Source organism: Tachyglossus aculeatus, chromosome 16 (genome assembly GCF_015852505.1).
Source record: "Tachyglossus aculeatus isolate mTacAcu1 chromosome 16, mTacAcu1.pri, whole genome shotgun sequence".
Lineage (NCBI taxonomy): Eukaryota > Metazoa > Chordata > Mammalia > Monotremata > Tachyglossidae > Tachyglossus > Tachyglossus aculeatus.
In genome coordinates this window covers 20,074,394-20,093,357 of record NC_052081.1, presented here as the reverse complement: position 1 = coordinate 20,093,357, position 18,964 = coordinate 20,074,394, and the positions used below count along the sequence as shown (strand labels likewise).

At 43.9% G+C, this 18,964-nt stretch overlaps 1 protein-coding gene across 2 annotated transcripts in view; it reads right to left on the bottom strand.

Moving 5' to 3' along the window:
• CFH (complement factor H) overlaps nucleotides 1-18,964 on the bottom strand; it is an 83,704-nt gene that overhangs the window by 31,659 nt on the left and 33,081 nt on the right. For both annotated transcript variants that reach the window (XM_038758332.1, XM_038758331.1), the window contains exons 8-14: nucleotides 18,086-18,304; nucleotides 14,493-14,669; nucleotides 10,839-11,015; nucleotides 5,500-5,679; nucleotides 4,182-4,358; nucleotides 1,078-1,263; nucleotides 813-995 (exon numbers count right to left, since the gene is read on the bottom strand). In XM_038758332.1, coding sequence (XP_038614260.1) covers nucleotides 813-995; nucleotides 1,078-1,263; nucleotides 4,182-4,358; nucleotides 5,500-5,679; nucleotides 10,839-11,015; nucleotides 14,493-14,669; nucleotides 18,086-18,304 — 1,299 coding nt within the window. The remainder of the gene's footprint in view (nucleotides 1-812; nucleotides 996-1,077; nucleotides 1,264-4,181; nucleotides 4,359-5,499; nucleotides 5,680-10,838; nucleotides 11,016-14,492; nucleotides 14,670-18,085; nucleotides 18,305-18,964) is intronic.

Here is an 18,964-nt window from a genome sequence, read left to right as displayed (position 1 = left end):
CCAGCTCTGTGCCAGCATCCTGGATGCCTCAGCCGTGAACTTGAGGATAGCATCTTCAAGGTCAGCCAGGAAAGGACAATAGGGCCATGAGGCAAGGCCAATAAGGCCCAGGCATAGTGAAGCCAACAGCCTGTGAAGAGGAAGGTCCAGCCTAATGTGTGCATCAGTCAGATCTTCTTACGGTCAAAGGGAACCCTCTTCTCACATTTCCAGTGGCCACAGTCCAGTCCACCGATTCCTTTAGGCCAGAATAGGGGTTCCTGTCTGGCCAACCTGCTTCACTGGGTGTGCTGAGGTCACTTCAGGGTTTGGGGGTGGCTCTCAAGGGCTCCAAAGAACCCCCTCCAATGAATCCTGTAACGGAGCACACCCTTCGGTTTGGACTACTTATTCAAAATCAGTTCTATTGGAAACCACCGGGTCAAGTTCAGAAAATCAAATTGCTGTTATCCTTTTTGGAAATCTACAGCGAAACATTCCATGACACAGATATATATATATATATATATATATATATATATATATATATATATATATATATTTCCACATTAAAATGAATTAAACAAGAAACCTACTTATGTAGATTAGAAAATCTTTTAGACTGTGAGCCCACTGTTGGGTAGGGACTGTCTCTATGTGTTGCAAACTTGTACTTCCCAAGCGCTTAGTACAGTGCTCTGCACACAGTAAGCGCTCAATAAATACGATTGATGATGATGATTAGAAAAGCACACTATGAAGATACATATTCATCCACATTGAAAGTATGAACCAGACTTAAATGTCCATTTTAAGAAGGATGAAAACTTTACCAATGCATTGAGGATGGGCTGTCCAATTTCCCTGAATACATGTTACCGTCTTCTTTCCAACCATTGCAAATGGTTCTTTGCAACCGTATTCTACTGAATCCCCGTGATGATATGGTGGAGGATGACTTGATTTGAGATCACCTTGTTCGAGTTCCGGAGGGTCGCCACACGTTTTTTCAACCTCTAATAAATTGAACACTTGATTAAAAGCCTTAACAATGAACTGAAAAAGCACATAAATGAGTAAATGATTTTGAAGTGCTACCAATACAAGTAGGAAATGATGTCCATTTTCCATCACTGCATTCGATTCTCTTGGGTCCTTCCATTATAAATTTTGCATCACATTCAAAGTCCACCACTTCTCCATGACGATATGTCCCCTTCTCAGTGTTTGCATTTGCCTTGCCATTGACAACCTCGGGCGGAGGTCCACAAGATTGGGCTGCCTCTGCAATATAAAGATCATGTGAATCTTCCTTATAATGCTTTTCTTCTAACGATGTACAAAATAGAATTAATAAGGTACAACTGCTTGGGTTTTGTCTCATTCTGAAAATGAAAAAAACTTGATGAATATGAGCTGATATTTACCACATTCACTAAATTGTAGTGATTGCTCCCCACATTTCAGCAAAATTGCTACATGAGTTCAGAAGTGGTATTTATTATCAATAATGGTATTAATTGAACACCTACTGAGTGCAATACCGTGTACTGAGTGTTTGGGAAGTACATCAGGATATCCTTCCTGCCCCCAACATACACTCTAACAAAGGGAGACAGAAATAATTTACAGATGCAACATCAAAATGAATAAAATTAATCAATCAGTAGTATTTATTGAGTAATCACTGTATGCAGAGAACTGTGTTAAGCCCTCGGGAGAATACAATATTCTTGTTCTTCAGACATGATCACTACCCATAGAAAGCTTACAAATAAGTGATGTTGTACTGATAAGGAAAGCAACAGAGTATAAGGATATTTACATAAGTGCTTTTGGGGTATGGAGGGATAAATGTCAAAGTGCTGTCCAACTACCTATGTGACACAGAAGAGAGGGTGAAAAGGGTGGTGAAATGAGAGGTTAGTCTGGGAAGGCTTCCTGGAGGAAATATGACTTTGAAAATGGGGAGAGTGGTGGGCTTTCATTTATGAAAGGAGAGAGAGTTCCAGATAGGAGGGAGGGTGGGAACAAAAGGTTAGATGGTGAGAGAGGTGAGATTGAGGTTGACGGCAAAGAAGTGACGTGATTAGCGCAACACGGTTCTGTTCTTCAGTGCAAATAGTGAGGGAGTGTTCTGCACACAGTAAGCGCTCAATAAATATGTTTGAATGAATGAATGAGTGTCAGTCACTCATTGTTATTTTCAGTCATTCTCCAATGCATGGAGAGGATACCACTGTCAGAATCTTCACCTACAAAAATTAAGGTCAGCACTAAACACACACACACACACATTATTGATTTATATTAATATCGATCTCCCCCTCTAGTCTGTAAGCATACTGTGGGCAGGGAAAGTGTTTACCAATGTTGTTGTGTTGCACACTCCAAGCACTTAGTATAGTGCTCTGCATACAGTAAGTGCTCAATAAATATCATTGATTGACTGGGTATCCTGGAAATCTTTTCAAAAAGCAAAGCTCACTAACAGGGTCTGGCAGCCCCCACGTCAAAGGGGAGATGAAAGAACACAAATCCATCATGGAGAACTTGCATTAGATGACCACAATTGATCTGGATGATTGAAGTGAAAAAAATCATAGAAAGATTTGGGAATAATAATTATTATTATCATAATCGTTAAGTGCTATGTGCCCAGCTCTATTCTAAGCACTGGAGTAGATACAAGTGAATCAGGTTGGACACTGTCCCTGTCTTACATGGGAGTAGGATTTAATCCCCATTTTACAGAGGGGGTAATTTAGGCCCAGAGAAGTAAAATGACTTGCCAAAGGTCACACAGCAGACATGTGGAAGAGCTGGGTTTAGCAATCAGGTCCTCTGACTCCCAGCCCCATGCTCTTTCCACTAGGCCACGCAAAGGGGCATAAGTTAACAAGCCTAGGAAACTAGGAGAACTGGGAATAAACTGGAAAAGACATGGAGCCATTAGGCTTCCTTCAGCAAGTCAGATCTTCCTTTGGAACCTGGCATTGAGCGCTCAGATATGAAGATGAAAAATGGTCTTCTGTGATGCTGCTGCTGCCGCTGACTGACCAGAGAGAACCCTGGTCTTCCTCCAGGGCCTCTTTAAGGGATGCACGAAAGGCTCCAGATTGAAAGGGAGAGTTGAATGTCATAATAGGACCTGTCTACGTAGGGTGAGGTGATTTAAATCAGATTTCTGTTCAAATTGTGAAGTACACAAAAAATACTATTTACTTGTAGGGTAAACAACAAGAATAGTTCTGGTATGTATTAAGCACTAAACTGTGTACCAAGACTGGGCTAAACACTGGGGTAGTCCTGTGGAACACTGTCCTTCTCCTTTACTGGGCCCAAACGCTAAGAGGGAGGAGGAAAAGAACATATGAAAAGTTTAATGGGCGAAGGAAGATTTCCCAAACCTTCCCTGAGCTATCCGCGACCAGCCTAGTCTGGCAGGCTGAACCTCAAAGACCCTCTTACCTTTGGGGTGCTGAATGGGAAAGTCAAGATGGTAACAGCAGTGATTTGGGGAAGGAGGGTTAGGGGTGTCAGGGAGGAAAACCTGAAATCCCTGTTTTGGAAAGAGAAAAACCCGGAGAGTTCTTACATGCTGCATGGCTCAGTGGAAAGAGCACAGGCTTTGGAGTCAGAGGTCATGGGTTTAAATCCCAGCTCCACCAATTGTCAGCTGTGTGACTTTGGACAAGTCACTTAATGTACTGATCGATCACTGTGAATACTGCTATTGAACTGAATGCCTGCAAGGTACAGAGCATTAGAACAGATGCTGAGGGGCATTCAGTAACATTAGAAAATATAGCTGCTTCCCTCAAGAAGCTTACAGTTCAACAGGAAAATACGTTTTTCTTGTAGTAGCCACATGATATTTTAGTTTTACTACCCAAACAGCACCTTGGATTGAAGAATATTTCAGATGTCAATGCTCATGTGGTTAGGAATAACTGATGTTCAGTGTCTTGGCCTTGGCTTCAGGTGATTTTTTTGGCACGGCTTTATCGGTTCCAAACCTTCTGCACAACATGTCATATAGGACAGGGGCACCAAAAATCCCTCTTAAAAAGCAGAGAACTCAAATATGGTTTGCTCCTCCTCCTCATCGTTCATTTGAAGTAATAATAATAATAATGATGGTGTTTGTTAAATGCTTACTATGTGCCAAGCACTATTCTAAATACTGGTGACATGCTTACCTTTACATGTAGGAGGGTCGGGCGACCATCCAAAGTGGTAGCACTGAATGGACTCGGGGCCAATTCTTTTCTGTGTGCTATGACAGGCAAATGACAACACATCTCCAACTTTAAATTTGTCCTTCCCTTGAACTACTCTGACGTTTGACTTCAGGTCTGGGATGTAACATTCTTTTTCTAAACAAAAGAAATCCAGGAAAAAGCAGCCATTTAATATCACAAATATTTCTATTTTTTGTAGCAGAAAAGGTAGCATGGCAGGTTTTGGGGGGATGCATTAGGCCTGAAACCCAGAGAAGCCGCCCAGAGTGGACTAAACTTTCCCTACAGGTGAGGAGCACATCAAAGTCAGATAGGACCATGTGACCTCTGGATTGACTCTTGGGGATAGTGTGGATACAGCTCATAGTTGGGGTCCAGATGAAGGGGAACAGTGAGCAGAGAAGAGGGTGAGAAGGAGGAAAGGAGAAGACAGAAGGAGAAAAGAAGAAAGGAAAAGGTGGGGAGGAAATTAGAGAAAGGGTAAAGTTCTTCTCTTCCCTTCAGGTCAGATTCCTCAGCCACTGCCAAATCCAGGTTTTTCTCACCCTCCCTGCACTCTGGGGCCAGACCAGGAGCTTCTCTCATGAGGACAGGGCACAGCGATGCTTCCCAACCAGTGTGGTGGCAGTAGCAGACAGAGGCTCCAAGATGGAAAGAAGCCCTGAGGTGTCTGTGGCCCTGCCACAGGGAGGGACTGTGGCTACAGTGGTTGCGGAGCTGCTACCCAACCTTGTTCTCATGGAGTTCTGGGGCAGCCTGGTGCGGGCTTGGAGACAGATGAGGAGGAGACAAACACTAGGGATCATAGTTATAGTGGCTGCAACCATTCAGCAGGGTGTAACAGATGCAGCCAACATTACAATTCTACCTCCAATAGTGAAACAGGCCACGAAAAGCAATAGGGGCAAACCTCATGACAAGACACCCAGCAACTGCTCCGTGATGTGATAAAATGGGATGACTATAGACTGGACAGGAAAAATGGACTGGGGAGAAAGCAGCAGAATGACAGTTGGGCCTGGTGAATAGAGATAGGGTGACTGCATCACAACAGACGTGTGGGGAACACATGAAGAGGGAGAGATGAAAATAACACCAGACCCTGATGGCAGTGAACTTAGTAGTGCAGTATGGGGAGTCCTTAGATTCACATGGGAACTTCATCAGTCAACCCCACGCATGCTGCTAAAAATATAACTGTAGGTAGCTTCAGTTTCCATGGCAATAACCTGAGCAGAAGCATTCTATAATCTATTTTTCCTACTGGTTAACTTACCTTGGCATTCAGGTATATGGGACCACCCATCCTCACCACACACTATGGAATCTGTTGTGCTCCTTCCTTCTCCACGAATGTATCCATCAAGACATTCATATTCCAGTTTGCTGTTAAGTTGAAACAGTGTTTCATTTCCCTCATATCTGGCATTTCTGAATTCTGGTCTTTTACAGGTTTCTGAAATGGAAAACATTTGGGACCTTCAATCATTGCTGCCCTTAGAGCCAACATTGGAGCCCTCAGAACAATATTTAAAAATCTCTGGAGGAAACTTTAACAAAGTAAAAAATAATACATTTGCTCTCATTGATTGGAAATTAACAGCTTTGTATGCTTTTGGGGTAAAGGGGTTCCTAGGTATGCCATATCAGAAGCTGGAAATAGGAATCTGGTGAGGTTCAGCCATCATTTCCCTCACTGATGGGAGAAAGTGGTTCTGATTCAACCAAAACCCACTGAATTCTTGTTGTGCCTGGATTATATTCTGGGTCACTCAAGGTCCGAGGACACTGGGGAAGCCCCATCAGTTCTGAGCCACTAGGAAGCCCAAGCACTGGATAGATGGGTCAAGGGAACCTCACGAGGGTCCCAGACTCATCTGGGCCCCAGAGAACCCATGGAATAATGGAGGGAGTGAAGAGAGGACAGAGGAGAAGGTTCAGCATTGTGAAGTTCCCCAAGTCTCATGATTTCCCAGGTTTTCTCATGACCCATAATCTACTCTCTGCTCTTTAACACAGACCCCTCAGGGGGAGGTTTGTTCCAACCTAGTTCCAACCCAAACCCAAGACATTCAGGCCAATCCAAACTAATCCTAACCATAGGCGATGAGAACATAGTACGTGCTCAATAAACAGCCAGTGGGCAGTGGAGGGGTATAGGGGAGGAATCACTTAGGAAACTGGAGGGAGGAAGATCATGTTAAAAACTCAACCCCCTCGTGGTCCTGAAGATTTTGTGAAGTGTCTTGCCAGTTCCCTGCTTTCTCCCTTGTTCCTTTCCACCATCGGTTTTCATTCATTCATTCAACTGTATTTATTGAGTCCTTACTCAGCACTTGAGAGAGTACGGTACAAAAATAAACAGAAACGTTCCCTGCCCACAACGAGCTCACAGTCTAGAGGCTGGGGAGACAGACATTAATATAAATAAATAAATTACAGATATTTGTATAAGGGCTGTGGGGCTGGGAGAGGGAATGAACAAAGGGAGCAAGTCAGGGCAATGCAGACAAAAGTGGGAGAAGAGAAAAGCAGGATTTAGTCAGGGAAGGCATCCTGGAGGAGATGTGCCATCAATAAAGCTTTGAAGTTGGGTAGAGTAACTGCCTGTTGGATTTGAAGAGGGAGGGCATTCCACATCAATCAGTAGTATATAATAGTACCTACCATATACAGTCAATTAACCAATGGCACAGATCCAACTGCATAGACAATGCAGGAAGGAAAAGAGCAAGAATGGGAAAAGCCAACTTAATTGGGGAAGGCCTCTGGAGGAAATAGGACCTTCATTATGCTTTGAAAGTGGAGGGCATGGTGGTCTATCATCATCATCATCATCAATCGTATTTATTGAGCGCTTACTGTGTGCAGAGCACTGTACTAAGCGCTTGGGAAGTACAAGTTGGCAACATATAGAGGCAGTCCCTACCGAACAGTGGGCTCACAGTCTAAAAGGGGGAGACAGAGAACAAAACCAAACATACTAAAAAAATAAAATAAATAGAATAGATATGTACAAGTAAAATAAATAAATAGAGTAATAAATATGTACAAACATATATGCATATATACAGGTGCTGTGGGGAAGGGAAGGAGGTAAGATGGGGGGATGGAGAGGGGGACGAGATCTAGCACAGACCACTAAATTATTGGGTGAGTACAACAACAGTAGTAGAAAAGATCCTTATTCATGAGAAGCTTGCAATCTCATGAGGGAAAGGACAGTAAAATAAATTGCAGACAGGAGGATGTAATAAAGTGCAATGAGGGCGAGGGGAGAGTAGATCGAGGGGAGTGAGTTCACAAGTGCTTTGGTGACAGAGAATTGCCTAAGTGAGAGTTGAGATGATATAAGGTAGAGAGATGACAGGGAAGATCTCCTGGAGGAGATGTGATTTATGAAGCCTTGCAGATGGTTATTGAATGTGAAGGGGAGATAATTCCAAGGAGAACACAATGTGTAAGAGATCAAGAATGGAAAAGATGGGAACGAGATGCAATGGTCTCACAGGGATGTGAGGCATCCTTGGACCGATGTCCTGTCAACCCCCGTCCAGACTGTAAACCCATTATGGGCAGGGAATATGTCTGCGTATTGCTGTATTTTACTCTCCCAAGCACTTTGTACAGTGCTCTACACACAGTAAGCACTCAATAAATATGATTGAATGAATGAATAAATGCTGGGGGAGTACAACAGAGTTGTGGACATGTCCCCTTCCCACACTGAGTTTAGGGTCTGGAGGGGAAGAAGGACATTAATATAAACAAATGATTTACAAAATATGATTTATAGATCTGGTACAAACATGCTGTGGGGTTGAGGGTAGATCAAATGACAAATGTCCAAAGACCACAGATGCAAGAGCACAGGTGAAGCAGAAGGAAGAAAGTGCTAGGGAAAAGAGGCTTTAATTGGGGAAGGCCTCTTGGAGGAGATGAAACCTTAATAATGTTCTGAAGGCAAGAAGAGCGGTGGTGCTGCATATATGGAAGGAAAGGGAGTTCCAAGCTAGAGGAAAGACTTGGGAAAGGGGTTGGCAGTAAGTAGACAAGATCGGGGCACAGTGAGTAAGCTGATAATAGAGGAGTGAAGTGTGAGGATTGGGCAGGAATAAGGAAAGGTGAGTGAAGGTAAGAGGGAGATAGCTGATTGAGTGCTTTAAAGCTTACGGTAAGGAGTTTCTGTTTGATGTGAAGTTGGATGGGCAGGCATTGGAGGTTCTTGAGGAATGGGGAGACGTGGACTGCATTTTTTTTAGAAAAATGATCTGGGAGCAGAGTATCGACCGGCGTGAGGAAAGTCAGGAGGCAGGGAGGTCAGTGAGGAGGAAAACGCAGTAGTCAAGGCAGGATAGGGTAAGAGCTTGGATCAGCATTATAGCAGTTTGGATGGAGAAGAAAGGGCAGATTTTAGCAATGTTCTGAAGGCAGAACCAACAGGATTTAGTGACAGATTGAATACGTGGGTTGAATGACAGAGATGAGTAACACCAAGGTTATAGGTATGTGAGATGACCTGGAGGCAGGAGGAAATGAAAGACTGCAGAGAAGGAGAGCTGTCAGGAGTGGAGATGTAGATTTGTGAATCATGGCCTAGTGGATAGAGCACAGGCCTGGGGTCAGAAGGTTATGGGTTCTAATCCCAGCTCTGCCACTTATCTACTGTGTGACCTTGGGCAAATCATTTCACTTCTCTGTGCCTCAGTTTCCTCAACTGTAAAATTAAGATTGAGACTGTGAGCCCCACGTGGGACGGGGACTGTGTCCAGCCTGATTTGCTTGTATCCACCCCAGGGCTTAGTACAGTGCCTGGCACATAGCAGGCACTAAGGCTAAGATAAAGTAGAGGCCATAAGATTTGGCAAGAAGGAGATCGTTGGTGACGTTAGAGAGGCTGTTTCCATGGAATGAAGGTGGTGGGAATTAGATTTCAGGGGACTTGGGAGAGAATTCTCTTCTATGAATCTACGCCTTACTGTGGCAGGGAGATTCTGTATACTGATGAAGCTTAGAGCTATGCAGCAGGGAAGCTATGCAGGGAGGCAGCGTGGCTCAGTGAAAAGAGCCCGGGCTTTGGAGTCAGAGGTCGTGGGTTCAAATCCCGGCTCTGCCACTTGTCAGCTGTGTGACTTTGGGCAAGTCACTTCACTTCCCTGGGCCTCAGTTCCCTCATCTGTAAAATGGGGATGAAGACTGTGAGCCCCACGTGGGACAACCTGATTACTTTGTATCCACCCCAGTGCTTAGAACAGTGCTTGGCACATAGAAAGCGCTTAACAAATACCAACATTATTATTATTATTATTATTATATAGGGCTACGCAAAATGGAAAGGCCTAAGCCAAAGCATCAGAGTTGATTCACCTGCCCTTGGCAGCAGCAGCATGGGAAAGAGTCAAAGTGACCGAAATGTTAACCAAAGACAACGGCAGAGACTCAAGCTTTTACTGCAGGAAAGTAGGCAAATAGCAAACCACTTTCATATCCTTACCAAGAAAACAGTACGAATGCACACACCACAATGACTTTAAGACAGAAGACGGTACGTTGTGAAGAGGGTTTGTCCGTGGAGTCGCTATAGGTCAGAAATGATTCAACAACATTTAAAAAAGCAGGAGAGAATTGGAGGAGAGGAAGTGGAGACACTTGGTGTAGGGAACTTTTTCAAGAAGTTTGGAGTGGAATGGCAGGAAGGAGATGGGGCAATGACTGGAGGCAGCCGTAGGGTCGAGGGAGGGTTTTCTTTTTAGGATAGAGGATACAGAACCACTTTTGAAAATAATGGGGATGAAGCCACTGAAGAGAGAACAGGTGAAGATGGCGGGCAAGAAGGGATTAAGGGAGGGAGCAATTGTTTTAAGAAGGTATGAAGAGATGGAGTCAGAACCATGGGTGGTGGCAGATTTTAAAAGGAGGCAAAATTCTTCTTGAGATACTGCAGGTAAGAGAGGGAGAGCGTGGAGGAAGTAGTTGGGGTCGGGCGGGTTGGAGAAGATCAGGGGAGATTTGGGGGAGATCACGAGGGATGGTTTCAATTTTGTTGATGAAATATGTGGCCAAGTCCTTGGAGGAGGGAAATGGAGGGGGCTTGGGGAGCAGGAGGTTTGAGGATGGATTTCAATGTTATATGACTTTAGGGAAGCGAGTCACACAACCTACTGCATCCTACCATTACTTCTGACCACAGAGTGCATGTGAAGATACATTTTCTATGTGCAGACTCACTTAAATCCGTGCATTCATAATGCACCTCAAATTTGCTGGCTTCTGTTGAGCAAACCTTTGGTAACTGCTGAGCATCTAGGACATGGCCCTGTATTTCATGAATGTGATTGATATAGACCAGCTTTATTCACAGAATTCAAAACATAGCTAATGTGTACTGACACAAATCTCTCTCCCTTGAGGGCAGGGATCATGTCTTCCAACACTATTGTGTTGTACTCTCCACCAAGTGCTTAGTGCAGTGCTCTGCACACAGTAAGCACTCAATAATTACCACCAAATGATCTTTATTTATGAAGAGTATAACAATTTTTGGCCAAGAAAAAGGACAGAGATAAAGCAAAGCTATCAGACCTAGGAAAGCAGTGAAAATATGAAACTACTCACTAATACAGCTGGGTGAAACAGACCATCCATTCCGCAAGCATATCAACTCTCCTGATTCTCTTCCTTCTGGTGTCGAATATCCTTCTGAACACTGGTATCTTGTCTTTGCATTTAGATTATAATACTCTTTTGTCTCAGAAAATCGTCCATTCAGTACATAGGTTTTCCTACAATTTACTGAAATGGAGAGAGAACAAACAAAATAATAATAATTGTGGCATTTGTTAAGAGCTTACTAGGTGCCAAGCACTGTACTAAGTGATGGGGTGGACACAAGAAAATTGGGTTGGACACAGTCTCTGTCCCGCTTGGAGTTCACAGTCTCTATCCCTATTTTACTGCTGAGGTAGCTGAGGCCCAGAGAAGTGATTTGCCAAGGTCACCCAGTGGACAAGTGGCAGAGCTGGGATTAGAACAACATCAACATTAATGGAGATGTACAAGAACATGTTAAAAAACATTTCAGTCATTGGCAGTCTACAAAGGAAATGTGGCTTTACCCGCAGAGATCCTGCTATTGGGAGAATTCCTTAAAGATTGGCTGGCATAGGTGGACAACCAAATGTTTTCCCAAGTTCTTTAACCCTGGTGATCAGCAGTACTAGCAAATAGGGGGTGGGGTGAGGTGGGGGGAGCAAGCAGGGTGATATCTTAATAATAATAATAATAACAATAATAATAATAATGGTATTTGTTAAACAGTTACTATGTGTCAAGCACTGTTCTAATCACTGGTGTAGATAGAAGGTAATCAGGTTGTCCCACATGGGACTCACCGTCTTAATCCCCATTTTCCAGAGGAGGTAACTGAGGCACAGAGAAGTTAAGTGACTTGCCCAAAGTCAGAAAGCTGATAAGTGGCAGAGCCAGGATTAGAACCCATGACCTCTGACTCCCAAGCCCGTGCTCTTTCCACTAAACCACGCTGCTTCTCGGGTTCTCCATCCATCTCCTGCCACCTCCCTCAGTCTCTTCCCTTCTCTCCCTGTCTCCCCTCATTTCCCATTGACTCCAGCCACTTCCCCTGCAGCCGCAGTCAAGTTTCCTGGTAAAGTGGAGACAAAGCTGGGTTCTATAAGCAAAATGGCCAGGTTTGGGGCTCAGCACCCCAGCCTCTGGAGAGACCATAGAGCTAAGTAGGCTCCTATTCCCTTCCTCATGCCAACACCTGGCTATATCATGACATCATATAATGTTCTGATGATATCATAACATCATATAATGTTCTGATGATATAGCACCATATAATGTTCTGATGATAGAACACCATATAATGTTCTGATGATATCATAACATCATATCATGTTCTGATTGTATTATAACATCATATAGTATGATGTTATATTCATCATAACAAATTTTATGGTATTCACTAAGTGCTTACAACATGCCAGGTCTTGTACTGAGCACTGGGGCAGATACGAGGTAATCAGGTTGGACACAGTTCATGTCCCACAGAGGGCATGTCCTTGCTGACCTCCCAGCCTCCTGTCTCTCCCCTCTCCAGGCCATAAAAACTTGCCTGCTTGGACTCCCAAGCCCGTGCTCTTTCCACTAAGTCACACTGCTTATTATATTCCAGGCATTATACTAAGCACTGGGGTCCATGTCCCACTTGGGGCTCACAGTCATAATCCCCATTGTATAGATGAGGGAACTTAAGCACAGAGAAGTTAAAGAATAATAATAATAATAATTTTGGTATTTGTTAAGTGCTTACTATGTGCAAATCATTGTTATAAGTGCTGGGAAGGATACAAGGTGATCAGGTTTTCCCTTGTGGGGCTCACAATCTTAATCCCCATTTTACAGATGAGGTAACTGAGGCACAGAGAAGTTAAGTGATTTGCCCAAAGTCACACAGCTGACAAGCGGTGGAGCCGGCATTTGAACCATGACCTCTGACTCCCAAGCCCGTGTTCTTTCCACCGAGCCACGCTGCTTCTCGTGATATGGAAATGACTTGTCCAAGGTCACACAGCAGACAAGCGGTGGAGCTAGGATTAGCTCCCAGATACTTCCAACTCCCAGGGCCATTCTCTACCCACTAGACTATGCTGCTTCCCCTCATCTGCTTCAGGGGGCAGTGACTCTTTCAACCCACAAAGAATTCTCTGTCTGCTTACTGCACTTGCAACTGTCCCAGTTTCATTTGCTTGCTCTTCTTCCCCCTACATCCCCTAACTGGAGGTGTCTCCCAAGGTTCCGCATTGGGTCCCCTCCCCTTCTCATTCTATACTTATTCTCTTGGAGAACTCATCCACTCAAATAGCTTCAGCTTTCACCTCTACGCGGATGGCTCCCAAATCTACCACCTTTCTTTCCTTGTCCTCACATCTAACCTTCAGTTCCTCATTTCCTCTTGCCTCCAGTGCATCTCCACCTGAATGTCCCAGCAACCCTTCAAACAATATGTCTAAAACTGAGTTATAAATCTTGCCTCCTAAATCTCCTTCTCTTAACTTTTCAATCGAACTCCATAACACCACAATCCTCTCTGTCCCAGAAGCCTACAAGTTTGGCACCATCCCTGACTCCTCATTGTTACTTTCATGTTCAGTAGACAGCCAAATCCTGCCATTTCTTCATCCATAATATCCTCCTAGGTCCATCCCTCTCTCTCCAACCAAACAGCTATCATTTTGGTACCACTCAGGTCATAGTAAGGCTAGGCTCTTCTATCAGCCTCTTCATTGGCCTCTCTACCTCCAGCCTCTCCCCGTTTTTCATACAAGACACCGTCTGTGCCCCGGCTGAAAACTGCATCAAGTCAGCCAGCCACACATTTAGAGAAACAGTGAAACTTCAAACCAAATGGAAGGTCTGAGGAGCTGTAGTGCTGCCCAACCTTTTCACACTACTGATGAATGGAAAGGGATGGAATGATGGAAAGAGCCCAGGCCTGGGAGACAGAGGTTGGAGGTTCTAATCCCAGCTCCGCCACTTGTCTGCTATGTGACCTTGGGCAAGTCATTTGTCTTCTCTGGGCTTCAGGTATCTCATCTGAAAAATGGGGATCAAGACTGTGAGCCCCACGAGGGACTGTGTCCAATGTGATTAGTTTGTATCTACCCCAGCACTTAGTACAGGGCCTGACATGCAGTTAGCATTGAGCACATCTGAATAACACTGCTAGATAAGACAAGTGAGGCAAATGGCTGACAGTAGGTATCCAAACAGCTGCTATATTGTGAACTGAAACTGGGGGAAGTGGGGCAAAAAAAGCAGGACATAGGAAATATTTTAGGAATAGAGTAAAATAGGCCTAAAGTAATGCTGCATCAAAGCTGAAACCTGGAGAAAACTAAGTCAGGGGAGACCAACTGTGGTGCACTGTCATCTAGGAGAGTAAGACGGGAAGCAAAAACAAAGACAGCACAAAATGCTACAACCAAAGCCTCATAGCACAACAAAGGACATTTTTTGAGTGTTTGTGCACTGCCTGCTTGGGACTATGCATCCCACAGTGGCCTTTTTAATCACATACTTCCCATTAGTTAATTTTATCATATTTCCATCATCTTCAAATACACAGAAAGCAACTATGTTATGTGCAGAGTCCTATACTAGCCCCTTGGGCATATACTGGCCTAGTTACTAATCTGCTTTAAAATAGAAATGGCATGCATATCAAAAGAGATAAACCTTACTTACCGTTCTTTTTACATTGTGGAGCAGGTGACCAGCCATTTTTTGTACAAGTTATTGTATTTTCACCACTTTCAAGGCTGAATCCCCGGGAACATGTAATCGGAACTTGTGCACCTTCATTGAACCCTCGTCCATAATTACTGTTGTAACTATTTTGTATATGGGGAACCTGGCACCATCCTGTTGATAAAATAGGATAATTTAAGACCAAGAAACATGAAAGTTAAAAGGAAACATGAAAAGTCAGTTATAAAGTATTTAGGAGAAATTGTAAACCTTCGAGATAGGAACATTTCCTACACTGGGAATTCTTTTCCAGTAAAATTCTAAATTATTTCACAGGCTAACATGCTCAATGAATGCAGAATGATCCTGGCAATGTTCTCTATTTTTCGTGTTTTTTCAAAACATCAATTTCTTAAATCTGTTCCTTAAACCAACACTGAATCTCATGGTATTCAAACACAGAAACTCATATTGTTAGACCTGTTAATGACCTATATTGCTGAGTTTATGGAAGGGGAACTTCTAGAGATCACAGTATCTACTTGTAAATGACTTGTACTGAAACCAACTCTCCTTTTCCATCACCATGTTTACCTTCATTTTTCTCACCATTTCTGAATAAATATCCTTTAATCTCCCCAGGTCAGCAGTGCTGGATAAGCAGAGGAGCTTCAGAGACTACGGTCCCGGGCTTGGAAGCTGCCGGGGCAGCCCCCAAACCCAGCAAAATGTACCCCTAACCACAGCGAGACTGACCAAACTTCACTCCCCAATCCCTCCTCACCTCCGCAGCAGAACTCCTTTGACCCGATCTGTCCCTGGCCAAAACTCCCTCTCCCTTGATATCAGGCAGACCATCACTCTCCCCACCTTCAAACCTTATTAAAATCACAAGTCCATGAAAAGCCTTCCCCAACTAAGCCCTCATTTCCCCTAGTCCCTTTCCCTTTCATGTCAAACTTGCCCTTGAATTTGTACCCTTTTATTCACCCCACCCTCATCCCCACAGTATTTCTGTACATATCCTCATTTATTTTAATTTATTTTATTTCCTCATTTCCTGTCTGAACTCCCTCCTGCACTGACTGTGTGCCCCATGTGGGACAGGGATTGTCCAAAGTTCCTGTACTGCATTTACCTCAGCGGTTACTACAATCCTTTGTTACTACAGAGATGTTTAACCTGGCTGTCTCCACTTCATCTTCTCCAGTTCTTTCCATGAAGTCCTTCCAATCTGTCTTCCACCCGCTTCACTCCACTGAAACTGCCCTCTCAAAGGTCACCAAAGATCTCCTTCTTGCCATATCATCAGCTCTGCACTGCACTAAACACTTGGGAGAGTACAATACAACAATAAACGGATGCATTACCTGACCACAATGAGCTTGCAGTCTAGACAGGGGGAGGCAGACCTTAATATTAATAAATGAATTAAATTACAGACATGTATATAGGTGCTGTGGGGCTGGGAGGGGGGATGAATTAAGGGAGCAAGTCAGGGTGACACAGAGGGATTGGAAGAAGGGAAGAGGGGGGCCTAAGTCAGGGAAGGCCTCTTGGAGGAGATGTGCCTCCATTAAGGTTTTGAACTGGGGGAGAGTAATTATCTGTTGGATTTGAGGAGGGAGTGGGTTCCAGGTCAAAGGCAGGACATGGGCAAGGGGAGGCAGCGAGATAGGCGAGATCAGGGCACAGTGAGAACATTAGCATTAGAGGAGCAAAGTGTGTGGGCAGGGAATGTCACTGTTTATTGTTGTATTGTACTTTCCCAAGCGCTTAGTATAGTGCTCTGCACATTAGTAAGTGCTTAATAAATACGATTGAATGAATATATGACTGGAGTGGGGAGAGACAGGAGGCTGGGAAGTCAGCAAGGATGCAGTAATCCAGGTGGGATAGGATGAGTGATTGGATTAATGTGCTAGCAGTTTGGATGGAGAGAAAAGGGTGGATTTTGGTGATGTTGTGAAGGTGGGACCGACAGGATTTAGTGATGGATTGATTATGTGAGTTGAATGAGAGAGAGGAGTCAAGGATAACACCAAGGTTACAGGCCTGTGAGACAGGAAGGATGGTGGTGCCATCTACACGGTTGGAAAAGTCAGGGGGAGGGCAAGGTTTGCCTTTGACACTAGACCACCCTCTTGTCCTGGGAATATTATCCAATCTTGATTTCATTGATACTGTCCTCTTATGGTTCTCTTCTTATCTCTGTGGCACCTTTTCTCATTTTCAGTCTGTGGGCTCCTCCACTGACTTACACCCTGCTACTTGTGGAAATCCCTCAGGGTTCAGCTCTAGGGACCCCTTCTAGCCTCCATCTACACTCCCTCCCTTGAAAAACTGGTTGGCTCCCGTGGCTTCAACTACCCTCTCTATGAAGATGATCACCAAATCTTCACCTTCGCCTTAAATTTAACATGTTCAAAACAGAACTTCTCACCTTCCTACGGAAACCTTGCCCTCTCCCTGACTTCTCCATCACTGTAGACAGCACCACCAACCTACCTGTCTCACCAGCCCTTGACGCGTTATCCTTGGCATTATCCTTGACTCATTTCTCTTATTCTGCCCACATATTCAACCGGTCGCCAAATTCTGTTGGATCAACTTTTACAACTTCGCGAAAATCTACCGTTTTCTCTATACAAATTGCTTGTACATTAATCCAGGCATTATCCTATCCCACCTTCTGTCACTTTCCACTTCAGTCCATTCTCCACTGTGCTGCTCAGATCATTTTTCTACAAAACTGTTCAGCCTGCATTTCCCCACTCCTCAAGAACTTGTATTGGTTGTCCATCAACCTCCTCATCACATAAAAACTCCTTAACATCAGTTTTAAAACACTTAGTCACCTTGCTCCCTCCTATCTTACCTTTCTGATTTCCAACTACATTCAGCCTCTAATGCAATCTACTCCCTTCACTTTGATATCCTCTTTCTCACCCCTGACCCCTTTCCCACATGCTACCTCTGGCCTGAGACTCCCTCTGGCTTCATATCTGGCAGATGATCATTCTCTCACCTTCAAATCTCTATTAAAAACACATCTCCAACAAGAAGCCTTCCCAACGAAGCCCTCATTTGCTCTTCACCCATTCCCTTCTGCATTGTCTTTGCAATGGGATTAGCATCCTTTATTCACCCACCCAGCCTCACAGCGCTAATGTACGTATTTGCAATTTACTTATATATATGAATTATTATATAGTACAGTTTCCCTCTCTAGACTGTAAGCTCATTGTGGGCAGGGGATGTGTCTACCAACTCTGTTATACTGTATTCTCTCAAGCGCTTAGTAAAGTGTAATGTACACAGCAAGTGCTCAGTATATACAATTGATTGATTGACTAGATGGTGGCCAGATTATCATCAGTGGCCCTGTCCCTGGTTTTACCAAAATGGTCCTTTGTGTCAAATATCGTGCTAAAGCACAGGGACAACATTTGGTATTTCAAAGCATGACCCAGGGATCCAACCCACTTTCTGCCCCTCCACAAATCTGGAGGAGCAAATCATCTATTCCAGCACCTTGCAAACATGTTCTAAATCCATCCCTGAGTTTATAACCCTTGATATTGACTTACTGAGGCATTTGGGTGTTGGTGACCATCCATTCTCCGTGCATTCAATAGTAGTCCAGCCTGAATAGTCAGTTCGATGAGCAGATCGAAAATGATGATTACATCTGTAATACTTTGTTACTCCAATTTGTGCAGGATATTGAGTCCTAGTTAAGTCCCAGTAAAGGTCATAATTTTTGTACATTTCTCCATTTTCTATTTCTGGACGATCACAAGGCCTGACTTGGAAAAAGAATTTAAAAATCATTTTAATGAAAATCACTTTTTCCACCAGCAGGCATTCAACACAGTGATTTTGACTCAGTGCAAATTTGCAGGACTTAATAGTGCTTCTTCTTCCATGCCGACCCATTCCTGTATTTCTATTTCCAGCAGAGTCATGTCCATTGGCAGATAATCACTCTTGAGAGGGCTTCAACCTTCACAGCTGGAGCAGGCGACTTAGTTTCTGTGCACATCATTCAGTTCATATGATTCAGCTCCCTGCTCACAATCAGTCCCTCACCCAAAATGCATGAATGTCTGATGATAGGTGGAATTTTGGAATGGCCCAGAGGCACTGAATAGCGCTACTGCTCTCGTGCTAAGAAAGGAAACTCCTCCCCTTCCTTCTCTCCCAACATGGCTACTTGAGTTGTTTTCCTTCCACAGTCAACTTTCACAATTCTTGGATCACAAATAGGCATTCCATAGAATTTTAAGTATTCCACGTGTGAAGGGGATCCATTTGCCCCATGTGCCTAGGCATGCTTTGTCAATGAGCTTAGATTGGAAGAAGAGGCAGAACTAAATAAACTGTGAGGCTGGCAAAGCTCCAAGGAAGAGATCACCAAGTCCAACAGCTCGTCTTAGAGAAGAACAATTGTCGAATGATCCGCTGCT